At 44.2% G+C, this 13,151-nt stretch overlaps 1 protein-coding gene across 2 annotated transcripts; it reads right to left on the reverse strand.

Moving 5' to 3' along the window:
• Positions 1-21: 21 nt before the first annotated feature.
• On the reverse strand, positions 22-7,952 carry BTF3 (basic transcription factor 3). 2 transcript variants are annotated; one of them, XM_014851875.3, is made up of 6 exons: positions 7,107-7,952; positions 6,705-6,773; positions 3,283-3,396; positions 2,773-2,974; positions 1,204-1,260; positions 22-324 (listed from the first exon to the last, which is right to left on the reverse strand). In XM_014851875.3, the coding sequence occupies exons 1-6, from the start codon at positions 7,236-7,238 to the stop codon at positions 278-280; spliced, it is 621 nt and encodes a 206-aa protein (XP_014707361.1). In that variant the 5' UTR covers positions 7,239-7,952; the 3' UTR covers positions 22-277. The 2 variants fall into 2 exon arrangements, with proteins under 2 accessions (XP_014707361.1, XP_014707362.1); XM_014851876.3 differs by having other exon boundaries at positions 7,348-7,509.
• Positions 7,953-13,151: the final 5,199 nt, after the last annotated feature.

The following is a 13,151-nucleotide window of genomic DNA, read 5'->3' on the forward strand; positions in this document are numbered from 1 at the left end:
TGAAATAAAAATAATACCGTATACTAGGCAAAGAACTTTATTAACCTTTGTTTCAAACTTTATCCCCAGGCTTCTTCAGCTTAATGAGCTGCAAAGAATGAGTCGAGTCTAAGCAAAACTGAAAAGAGCTGCAGTGTCCAAAGGGCTTGGGCTTAAAAATATTAGAGATCTGGATTTTATCAGATCCATGAACAAAATTTTAAAAAGCAGTCAGAATATAAAACAGCAGCTCCCAGTAACTTCTTCAAGTCTGAGCTTCTTCAAAAGTTGACTCAGTTCAGTTTGCCTCATTCTTGGAAGCCTCATCAAAATTCTCCACAAGATCTAGGGGGAAAAAAGGGAGAAACTCAGAAAAAAGCCAAATCTACAAATAATCATTAGATTTTAAGAGGAGATAGGGAAATAAAAATATATCCTGCAGTTAAATCAGGATATACATTTAAATACTTGTATTTATTTCCAATGAGACCACTATCCATTTGGTACATTCTGAAATGTATGTTTTGGCACATAATTAAAAAAAAAGGGGAAGTCATTAATTTGCCGATACATAAATATGCTGCTTAAAAAATATGTATATACCCTCCTCATTCCCATCTCACTCCAATGAAAATTAAGCAATGTAACACATTAGTCAACATGGGGGGCAGAACCAAAGAACACCATGACACACATTCTGGAGTTTTCCTGGATTCTTAAGGATACCTATCCATGCAAAGTGGAAATATTTATGAGGCTAGTGATTCTACTGCCCAATAAATATTTGTTTCACAACAACATAAATTATCCAGTAATAACTAAGATAGAAAAATGTCTCATGATTGCCAAAGGAGTTTTTCTGCTCATTTTAGCATGGTTCTGTCCCGAGATATTTGAACAACTTCTCCATGCCTTCTCATAAATTTATGGATCTCGAAGGAAATAAGGGTCATTTGTGATCTGCTAGTGTCATATTTAGGTCACAACACACACCCCATATTTATTCCATATTTAACGTAGATCCCTAACAGAAAACAGCCAAGCCTACAAACACAGCGTCCAGTTAAGTAACACCATGTTATTTTCCATTCAAGGAGCTGCATGACGCCCTCTCCCCGTTGGCCCTCTCGCCACCTCCCCTGAGGCAGTCCTTCCTACAGTACGAAGCCTCTTTATGTTCCCTTGCTAAGGTTCTCTAGTTGAATCACAAGTGAAGGCTCCTACCTGGAACTTCATCATCATCCTCCTCTCCTGTGGCGAGCGGTGCTTTTCCATCCACAGCTGTGAAATGGAAACGTACACGTTACCACGCGTTTCTTTAAGTCTTCAATAAACATTAACCAAAAGAACAGATGAAAGGCCAAGTGTCATTATAACTTACATTCATGATGACGACAGACAGATCTGGGATTTAATCTATAGTACTAGCAATAACATGATATTCCGATGTCTACAAACAAGCCAGAAAACTAGTAAGGGCCAACAAATCAGATTCCACACAATCCTTTTGCTCTCTCTGGCCCACCACAGGCCCTGAGGCACCATGAGGACAGGGAACCCCCAGGGTCCAGGTAAACCCACATACCAACTATGAGAAGGTGTATTTGGGGAGGCAAATGAAGATGCTGTTTTCTCAAACACCCTGTTGTTTTGTGCATGGCATAAGGGAGATGCTCAATGAACCTTTACTGAAATGAAGATACAATGATCAAGAAATTACAAGTGTCTTTGACTGGTCAGAATTCACTGTTCTTTCATTACACAAGAAAGTGGACCACATGTGCAAGTCGAGAGCTCACAGTACCAGCCCTGTACGATTTTCAGTGGGACACTTCAGAAGCCTTCTCAGCTCTGAAGGCCTAAGACTTTCTAAGAACCTCACGCCTCTCGATGTTGACAAAAAAATATAAATAGAAGCAGAGTGAGAGAACACCTAGAAAAACATGGGGACTCAGTAACAGGCTAAAGAATGAGCCTGCCTTGCTTCTACATTCCCATTTGTCAAAACGTCAATCAGAGGGCCTCAGCATAAAGTAGCTACGTCCCCCGATGTACACTTATTCAACTGCATGACTTTCTGCCCCGAACAAATCCTTATTACACTATAATTAAAAAGAGCAGAATACTGGCAGGCTAATTTCTAAAGATCATTGGTAATAGCAGTTGTAGATACAACCAAAGAAATTTGATAATTTGTAATTTCCAACAATTCTAAATAAGAATTCTAAACTGTCAGTTATTAAAAAGTCCAGGGGCCGGCCTGGTGGCGCAGTGGTTAAGGTCACATGTTCCGCTTCTCAGTGGCCCGGGGTTCGCCGATTCGGATCCTGGATGAGGACATGGCCCCACTTAGCAAAAGCCATGCTGTGGTGGGCGTCCCATGTATAAAGTACACGAAGATGGGCGCAGATGCTAGCTCAGGGCCAGCCTTCCTCAGCAAAAAGAGGATTGGCAGTAGTTAGCTCAGGGCTAATCTTCCTCTCACACACACACAAAAAGTCCAAAGTTAATATTTTCATCATTACCAGATAATGGTAAAATTTTAAGTTTCTGATCCAAAACAAGAAAACTAGTAGAAAACATTTCACTGAATCAAGGATAACGTTTGCACCATACTAAATTACTGAACACACTAAGAACACTTGCTTAAAATCAGTGTAAAAACTAATGTTTTTTAGAGGAAAGCCTGCATTTCCAAATGTAAAGGCGTTCATACCCACTTTGCACCCCGAGTTCTTAGACGTCTACCGAGAAATCAGTAAGCGCAGGTAAAGCCACTGGCCGGACACTCACATTGTTTGGGCAGCGCTTCAGCCAGTCTCCTTAAACTGGTCAGACTGTCGGCACCGAGCTGGTTGAGGATGCTGGGCAGCATTTCTGTCAGCTGCTTGGTCTCGGCGTGGCCTGTAATGGTGAACGTGTTCGCTGCCAGGGACGCCTGAACTTTGGGGTTGTTGAAGTGGATCACTGTCCCTTGGTTTGTGAACATATTCACCTATAAAGAAGAAAAATTTTAAATTAGCAACACTCGCTAAAATCCCTTTAAAAGCAAGCATTTTATTAAGCAAGAACTGAAGTCGGGCTAACTAATCTGGTGCTTCACTGGGAAGCGCAGGTGCAATTCCGCCTGCAGTGGAGAGCGCTTCCACACCCCACCATCTCCCTGACACTCGTTAACAGAGCAGAAACGTTTAGAGGGATATGAAATCCTCTGCTAGAAGGAGAGGCAAAATCATTTAATGCACACACCTTAAACTTTTCAGCCAAATCTTGTTGTGTAAAGAAATGAAATCTGACACTTGCCTCTTCGATACCGGAGATGTTGTTCACCCCTAACTTCTTCAAGGAGAACTGGAGTTTCTTATCGTCTGCCGTGGCTGTTCTATGAACCACCTTCTTCTTTCTGCGAGCAGTTCCCTAAAGCGGGGAGGAAAGGGAAGAACACAGCACACACTTATACCTCGCACGAGACATTTTCAAATGGAAACACTTTCTAATTCCTTTCCGACCTCTGGATCTGTAGTAGAAAATTACCATAACCACCAAGGGTGATGCAGCGAGCGGGCAGGTCAAGGCAAGGATGGAAGCCAAACGTGGGCAACAAAAGCAGCTGTCTACTAACCCTTAAGAACATCTAGGCATCTAGCTTTGTCAGATGTAAAGGGATGATCCTTTCAAAGTCCTCCTTTTTACCTTATCTGCTCTAGAAGTGATCCAAGAGTTGGCACGTGTCAACCTAAAGTAAGCTTCATTTAGAAGCTCCATGTCCAGAACTGTTCACCTTTTCTGTTTTTACGTTAATTAAACAAAAATCAACATCCATTAACATTCACAGGCAAGCTAGCGTATGACATAATCAAATGAGTCTGTAGGCAGACGTCTATAGCGCCCGAGAGCACAACCTGAAGTTCTCATCTTAACCCACAAGGCCCCTACACCACCCGCGCTGCCCCTGCCACGCCGCTCTCACCACGCCTCCTGTCACACGCGTACTCATCTTCACCCAGACACCTCCTCGCTGCTCCGTCAACAGGTCACACTGGAGCCCTTGCACATACTCTTCCTCTCTTCCCCAAGCATCCACACGGCTCCCTCCCTCACTACAGATCTCTGTTCCTAGAGTGGCCTTTCCCAACCACCCGCTGTAAAACAGCAACTCCCACACTCATCACTTCCCACCTCTCCAGGTTTATTTTTCTTCATAACACTCACTATTATAAGAGATAAGGATGTTTTATTGTCTGTCTCCCCTCACTAGAATGTAAGCTCCTTGAGAGCTTCTACTTTGTTTAATGCTACAAAACCCAGTATGGAAAATAGTACCTAGCTCATTGAAGGCACGCAATAACTTGAGGAACAAATGAATACAGCCTTCAGGAAAACTTGTGGTTTCTCGTACATATATGCCAAGTCTCCAATCTCCTCCTCAAATATACCCCAGAAACTTTCAGAACCAGGCAAATGTGACCACACATTTTCTGCTTAAAACTCTTTAATAACTCTCATGTAGGCCAAGCCCTTTACATGGCCCCCAAGTCTCTTCATGGAGAGGCTACCCCCCACCTACCTCACCGTCTGGCACCGCCATAGCAAATCCGACTCATCCTTTAAAATCCTGTTCAATCCACCACCTCTTCTGCGCCTCCCCTAAACGCTGCAGTTCAGCCCCCAAGCCACAGCCTTCCTGCCTCCATATTCTGGGAATGCTTCTACTGCACTACGAAAACAGATTTTTTAAAAAAGATCCCTATTTTCCCTACTGGCCTTACAGGGCCCTAGGTGCTGAAAACTCGTAAATTTCGTATTCTCAGGAACAAGCACAGTAAAGCCCTAATGAAGTCACAGTTCAGAGAGGAAAATATCAATAGCTACAAAAATTATTGGTTACCAAATCCCAAAAAGCTTTTAGGGATGAAAATCACCTTGGAGTGCGCATGTAGATACCTGGTTTCCAGCGAACCTTCTCTAAAAGACATTCCAAGGAACGACTGCAGGATTCTACAAACCAACCAGCGCACCTTCCACGGGTTCCACTCACCTCCCATACGTAGAGCTCAATTTCACTGAAATAATGAAGCTGCCATCAATGCTACGATCAGACACCGAAATTTTAACTTACTTAGAAGCACCGCACACTTGCCGTTTTCTCTAAGGCACCATTCATAATAAGCAGGTTTCTTAAAAGGTGAAGAAAATGCTTCCATATTACAATAACGACAAAAATACTTTCTCTGTTAACTGAACAAGTAAAGTTTATCCTACATCAGCCTTAAGAATCCCAGAAAATCTCGACCTTCCTTTGCCCTAGAATGATGTCTCTCACCAGTTAAAGACTGAAGATCACGGTAACAACAAAAAGATGTCACACAAGCATATCATTCAAATTACTCCTTCTGAATCCTGTACTAAAAGGGATGACGGCTAAATACGCCAGTGTCAGAGCATCAAAACACTGACCCACAAAGAAGATGAGTTTCTCTGGCACTTGAAGGCCACACCCAGCTTATAACAATGGCTAAAAAGAACAAGAAACATGACTGCTGTTAACGAGGAGGTGCTGATCTGGAAGACTGCTTCAGAAAAAGAAAGGCTCAGGATCCACGCACTGCTGGCCAAGCCCAGGAATTTACAAATGTGCACCTTATTGTTCAGGTCTAAATGCAGCTTTTGGCTATTCCACAGTAGACTCTACTTGAAGCTAAATGCTGAAAGTTGGGAAAAACTAATAGGTAATAAACTTGTAGTGTGGAAGCTTTACAAGTTTTACCAAGTAAAGACACGCTCTGTGCCAGCAGGCTACCACACCTTGTTAAACACTAGGAATGTGCTAACACAACGCCAAGTACAACGCGCTAGACCTCTGCCTAGAGTGCACTTCTAAGTAAATCACCTAGAGAACAATCCAAAAACGTCACCAAGTTCAGAAAAGAACCCCCTTGAAGGGGATCAGCACCCACCAGGAAAAACCAACTAACCCAAAACTGATTATTTAAAAGCCCACCAGTCTCATTCCTTTAGTTGTAGTGGAATCACAAAGTAAAAATGGAAAGACAGCTACTTAGGTAACATTTTCAAATCGACAGTCACTGCTCTTACATTCCAGAAGGTACCTATAAGACAGACATCTTCAAACATTCTAGAAAATACACAATTACTCTGGCTCACATCCAGCTAGGAAAGCATTTACAGAAAGGTCTTCATTTACAAAGGACACGGGACTTCTAACTATTAAGTACAACAATTATCCAGAACCTTAAACTACAGTTGAAAACACAGGTGAAACAAAATCAGAGTTGGCTTAGTTATTTAAAACAAAAAACAAAAAACAAAAAAACAAGCCCTGACTGTATACAACTTATGCCAAAACAAGTCAGGGGTATGATGGCCACAAGGATGATGTAACTGAAATGACACATTCTCTTATTAATTAAACGAGGAAACACTTTTGTTTTACTTAAAACACTGTAACACTGAAAATATCTATTTTGGTAAAAGAAACCTTGTAATTTAAGCGCTCTCCATCTCTATTCACTTTTTTTTCTTTTAATATCCAGCCTGCAGGGCTCACTGATACACTATATTGCATCTCATTTAACCCCCCTCTCCCCGATTTGCTAGCTCTGTGAAATGCCCTCTAGAGACAAAGTGACAAGCCAACGATGTTAGAAATGCAAAAGAAAAAAAAAAAGACCCTAAACTTAAAAAGAGACACTATCAACACTTACTTTCCCACCAATGCGCACTTGTGCCTGGAGTTTGGCGAGTTTCTCCTGGTTCATGATAGTTTCTTTCATCTAGAAAACACGAAAGCCTCAGCGGGGACAGGTCTGGCTCGCTCGAGCATTCCACGCTCGTGATTTCCCGAGACCCCGGCAGGAGACAAACGTCCCGCCCAGGCCGAGGCCTGGACCCCAGACCCACCAGCCCGGCTCCCGACCGCAGTTCCGGGGAGCGCGGGGACCCCCGCCGCCCAGACCCCCTCCCGCGCCCTCCCCCCGGGGCAGGCCGGAGAAGGCGCTCCGGCCCGCGCGCGCCCCGCAGCACCCCGCCCGCCCGGCCGCCCCGCCCCGGCCCGGCCTCGGCCTAGCCAGGGCCCGCCCGGCCACTCTCCGCAAGCCTCGCGGTACCTGAGGCTCCTGTCCCCGGGTTCCGCCGCGAGGTGGAGGAAGAGACGGCGTCGCCTCGCCCCCAGGGCAGCCGCCCCTGGCTCGACCTCGCCCCCGAGAGTCAGCCTGAGCGGGTGCGCCTGTCCGTCGCATCGCCTTCCTCTCCTCCTCTGCCCTGTCCCTCCCTGTCTCGCTCCTTCCGGGCACTTCCCGCCCCCGATCCCGTCCTCCTCCCACGCCGGCGTCCACAGCCTTTTTGTACCTTGTTGGAGCGGAAATGGGGCCGCGCGGGGGACTAGGGCTGGCGCTCAGGGGGTCTCGGGCAGACCAGCCGAGGTTAGGCGCACACACGCGGGGACGCAAGATGGCAGCTAGAGGGAGGCCGGAAGTGACGCAGCGCCACTTCCTCCAAATGTCAGGAAACGCGCTTCCTCGCGAGCCCGGCGCCTCTCTGCGCACGCGCGGCTCCCCGCCACCGCCTGGGCCGCAGTTCCCCGAGGGACGGGCCGCGCGGCTCCGGACTGCGGGTCGGCGGGCAGCCGTGGGGAAGGCCTGGAGGGGTCAGGGAGCGCGGGGCTTTGCGGGGCTGGGGGTGAGGAGTCGGCCCTGTCCGCGGGCCGGACCCGCAGGTTCTTCGCCTCGGGGGAAAGGGCCGGAGCGCGTGCGCCCCAGCGAGCCTGGACCTGGACGTTCTGTCGGCACCTGGCGAAAACAGGCCGGCTCTGCTTTCCAGGTCCGCGGGTTTGGGAGGTTGCAGGCCGATGTTCAGAGTGTCGGGAGCGGATGCGGCATGCACCCCCAGCCCCAGGCCGCAGACAGCGCTCAGAGGACGCGGTGGGGCGGGCGGCGCGCATCCCGCCCCGGGCCGGGCACGTGGTGACCTGACCCCTCGTGTTTCTGCAGCGCACGAGAAGCTGACTCCTGGATATCGGTTGGCAGCGATTTGGCAACGAGCGATTCAAAGTAGAACAAACTTTACCTTTCTTAACGGAATAATAAAAGCAAAGGGGAATTTGTGTCCGGTGTGTGTGGAAAGGCTGAACTGGTGTAAATTAAAATTCCCCAAACGCTGGGACAAGCTTTAAGACAATCTTAACGCAAAACGACCGATATTAAAAATGGCACTTTACATCCAAATGCTCTCTGATCAGCCTCTTTGTGGCCTTAGCTATGAAAAGCCTTTGCGTATTCAAAAAATGAGTCCGAAATCCTAGCTAGAGAAAATACAGTTTAGACAGCAGGAAAATTTGTGTAGGTGCAGGTTTCTCTCCAATTAAGATTAACCTTTTTGTTCTTGAGTAACTTTCACATATAAATTGGTTAAAACTCTCTAAGAAAATAGCTGGTGAGGACACTGCATTGCTGTTTAGGATAATTGTAACAGTTGATATTTTCTCCAAAAACAATGTTGCTTCTGTTGTTAAATATGAGTCAAGTTTAGTACAGAGAAAGATATTTGTCCTGTTAGGCTACGTGGGTCTCCGTCCCAATGATAAAGGTCAGAATGACTGTTAACTCTAGTCAGTGCTACAGAACTACTACAAAATATAGAGAAATACTCCCCTTCTTTGAAAATATATCTTTGTTCAGGAGCAATTTTTTTCCCCTTTATATTATACTGGGGGCATTTGAAACTTCCTAGTCATGTGATGTTTTCTGAGCATTTACATAAGCAAGCTTCTGGATAAGTAACCTGCCATCTGATTCACCTTTTATATACCTGTTTTCAGGATATGTTCCAGTTATTTTTTAGTTTCCTTTGGTTCCCACTTTTCTTTCATTCTTTTGTAATTTTTAAGACTTGTGCCATGTTGAAAATCATGAAAGTTTCCCTAATAGTAAGAAAAGAAGATTTTTTATTTTTGACTCCATCAGCTGCTTCTACTTATTTTGTGAGTAGTTGGGAAATTCTGATCCTGCTAAGTATTTATATACCAGTCTATCATAAAGTAACTGCAGGGGTTTTTTTAACTCTGAAAAATAGTTACAAAGTTGCAGTCTTAGCTCAGGGATGGCAAAAGAGTAACTTAGATGCTACCATTTACTCGGTGCTCCCAGTGTCTGTGGCAAATATGGATGCCAAGCTCCCCACGCTTTACTGTTGAGCTTGAACAAGCCTAAGAATCATTTACTCAGCACTCCACATGGCCTCTGTCAACAGCAGGCAAGAAAGGGGAGACCTGTTTGCCTTCCTTGGTTTATAGTTTATGATCTAATCAAAGTCCATGAATTGTTTTCACCTCCGTGGGACTTGAGTCAGCTTCAGCAAGAGCTAAAATATTTATGTTATGTTTATTTCTTAAGAGCCTCATTCTGACCCACAAGACATACTGGAAATCACTGAGGGTTAGTGTTCCCATGCTTTTAGCTGTTCATGATCTAGGCCTTGACTGAGTGCCACAAGGGACTTTTTGTTTGTTTGTTTCTAAACCTCCTTGAACTCTTCTGGCACCCCCACCTCTGGCAAGTTAACACCTACACCTCATTTAGCTTTTAGTTTAAATGTCTCAGGAAAGCCTCCTCTGAGACACTCAACCCCATTAAGTTACATCCATCATAGTTATTTTTAGTTGTGGTATTTTATTAAATGCAAAATGAGAGATTGATAATTTTGTTGAGTTAATGGAGAATTAAATTAGAAGTCTTGATAACAATTTCCCACTAGGTTAATATTGAGTGTTGGCTCGTTGATCCTTGGATCCTCACAGAAATCTTGTGAGGCGGGTACTTCCCATGTCATTGGTGAGAGAACTGGGGCTTCCAGGGTTAAACTTGTGAAAATAGATGCAAACAACCTCTTCTTCCCTCCACCAAATCTTTCTGTCTCTATATATGTGAACCTGTAAATATGGCCTCCCCTCCTGTTACTCATGAGAGAAATATTCCATCTACCTTTGCTATTATTTCATTCGGGACCTTGAGCCTTTTGTTACTGTTTCCCTTCTATCTCTGTTTTCCACCTTTCAACTAGATCATTCTTCCAGTGCACCAACATGCCTTAGTATCAGGTACCTAAAAGAACAAAACAGAAAACTTTTGACCTCTGTTCCCCTTCAGCCACACTTCATTTTTGTGCTCCACTTTATAGCAAAAATTCTCCAAAGAATTGTCTAAACCTCCATCTTGGCAAATACAAAAGGTAAATTCTGAGCTCTCATTTTGGCCCTTAGGTAGCGTTTGACACATCTGGCCACTTGCACGTTTTTGAAACATTTTCTTCTCTAGGCTTCCAGCACATCTCACTTCCTGGTTTCCTCCTACCTTACTGGCATCTCCTCAGTCTACTTGCTTTATCTTCTTTCTCTGACGTCTAAATATTAGAGTTGCTCACATTTTAGTCCCATGTTCTTTACTATTTCTACTCTCCCTAAATGGTTTCATCCAATCCCATGGCTTTAAAAGTTATCTTTATTCTGATGTGTCCCAAATCTATAATTCCAACCCTAACTTTTGGAACACCAGACTGAATATTCTTTTTACATTATTATGGAAAACTTAAGGCACATAAAAGTAAAAATAACATAATGAAACTCCATAGGCCCATCACCCAGCATCAACAATTATTAATATGTAGACTCAATGTTATTAGTATATGGTAGGATGATTATCTTTTTTCCTTTTTCAAGTAGATGTGTTCACAGACCTTTATTCCGTATAGCTCTTAGGTTTTGTTCAATTATTTTAAAACTTTGGAGTTGATTGTGTAGATTAATTTATGAAGCTTTTATGTCTTTAGTAATCATTGGAGGAGTCTGCATTCAGTTGCAGGAAATAGATCTGGCTACCTTAAGTGTATAGGGATTTAATGTAGGGAATTGGTGCCTAGAAAATTGTTGAAAGAGCTGGAGGAGTGGGGTTTACCCCAGGCCGTCAGAAATGAGTCCCAGGATAATACTGCAGAAGGGAGCTGCTACCACTGCCCCTACCCATGAGGATGGTGGAGAATCAAGACCCCAGCACTGGAATTATTGATGTTAAGAGTACACTACTGTAGCTGCAATTCAGGAATCAAGAGGCACTGCAGCCACAAATACTCAGCACCCACAAAGCGAATGACTGTGCCCTAGACAGCTGCTGCAGAAAATACTGACATCCTCACCACCGTGCTTGTCAGCAAAATACAAGCAAAGCTGCAGGAAGAAGGCTGTTGCTTTATTTCCACCTTCTGGATCTCACTTACATGTACTTAATTGGCAGAAATCATTTACCTCTAGAACCCCAACTGCAAGGATGTCTGGGAAATGTTTTTAAGACTTGTAGTACAAGGAGGCAAGCCTGAAAAAAGTTCGAATGGATGCTAAGTCCAAATCTACTTTATCCTCCCAGATTTCCACATCCGTGAACATAGTGCATCTATTTTTTCAAATCTTTTGTGTATTTTATTAGAGAAAACTTTCTGAAGATCTTGTGCATTCTTTTTTTAGCTGGATTCCCAGATACATGATAGTCTTCATTTTTTATTTCTCCTATTTTAGATACTGCAGATATCTTCTCCTGGTCTGTTAAATTTGTCTTTTGAACAGAGAAATATATTAATTTTTGACCCCAAGGTGATCCAGCCATCAATTTACAGAAAATACAAAGAACAGAACAACAGGTTAAATTATCCCACAGAATGCCGTCAACAGAATTCAGATTACAGAAATGACAGCACAATTAATCTGGTATTTCAACAAACAAATTCCAAGGAAAAAAGAAAAAACAGGAGAAAAGGGAATCTTTAGATAAAAAGAGGCCTAAGAGACATATCAAAAAAACAGAGGAAAACAGGCAAAACTGTAGTGTTTAGGGATGCATGCTTAGGCGATAAAACCAAAAAGGAAGTATGATCATACGCACCAGGATGGTAGTTACTCTTGGGAAGAGGCAGGGGTGTAATCAGGAGGCACATGGAAGGTTGCTGCAGGGTGAGCAAGGGCCTACCTTGCAACCTGTTTAGTGGTATGCAGTTTTCTGTAATTTCTATACTTAAGAATAGAAATCTTTTAAAAGCACACAAAACAACATCAATAATACAAAGATATATGTGCATTTAAGGTCATATTTCAACATTAGAGTGTTGTGCTATAATGGGAAATATTTATTTGTCCCAGGTTTCTGGGCCACAGCTCCTAAAACCCTTGGAGGGACAAGAGGGACTTATATGCTAATGGAATGACTCGTGTGCTGGGGGCTCCTAGACGGCTTCAGGATGGGGCAGGTTACTGAAAAAACCAAGGCACATTAGAGGGTTGAGGGTGGGAAGTTTCAATCCTGCCTGCAAACCTCCAGGGAGGGGAGAGTGTCTCGAGGTTGGGTTCAATCACCAGTGGCCAATAATTTAATGAGCTGTGCCTGTGTAGTGAAACCTCCGTACAAACCCCTAAACACAGCATTTGGGGAGCTTCCCAGTTCATAAATACAAGGTGCTGGGAGGGTAACACAGCCAAGAAAGTGTATGGAGACTCCAAAAATCCCCCTCCCCCCCATACCAGGCCCTCTTACGTTTGGCTCTTCCTGAGTAGTATCCTTTGTAATAAACTGGCAAAGTGGGTTCAGATCCCAGGTGTGGACATACACACCACTGATCAAGCCATGCTGTGGTGGTGTCACACGTACAAAATAGAAGAAGATTGGCACAGATGTTAGCTCAGGGCCAATCTTCTTCACCAAAAAAAAAAAAAAAAAAAGGAGAGAGAGAGAGAGAGAATCTTCCTGAGTTCTGTGAGCCACTCTAGCAGATGGCTGAACCTGAGGAGAGGGTCATGGGAACTCCCAGTTTATAGCCAGTTTGTCAGAAGTAAGGGTGGCCCAGGACTTGGGATTGGCATCTGTAATAGGGGCAGTCTTGTGGGACTGAGCCCCTTTAACTTGTGGGATCTCATGCTAACTCCTAGTAGATGATGTCTTCATTGGATTGAAGTATTGGACACCCAGTTGGTGTCCAGAGAATTGGAGAATTGGTGTGGGGGAAAACCACTTGTGGGTACCTTTGTGAGAGAGGAGGATGGGAGTGAAGATCAAGGAAGAAGGAACTGAGAGGCAATGAGAGGGCCTTGTGTGGACTGAAGGTGACAATGTGTTAAT

Source organism: Equus asinus, chromosome 9, assembly GCF_041296235.1.
Source record: "Equus asinus isolate D_3611 breed Donkey chromosome 9, EquAss-T2T_v2, whole genome shotgun sequence".
In the NCBI taxonomy this organism is placed as follows: domain Eukaryota; kingdom Metazoa; phylum Chordata; class Mammalia; order Perissodactyla; family Equidae; genus Equus; species Equus asinus.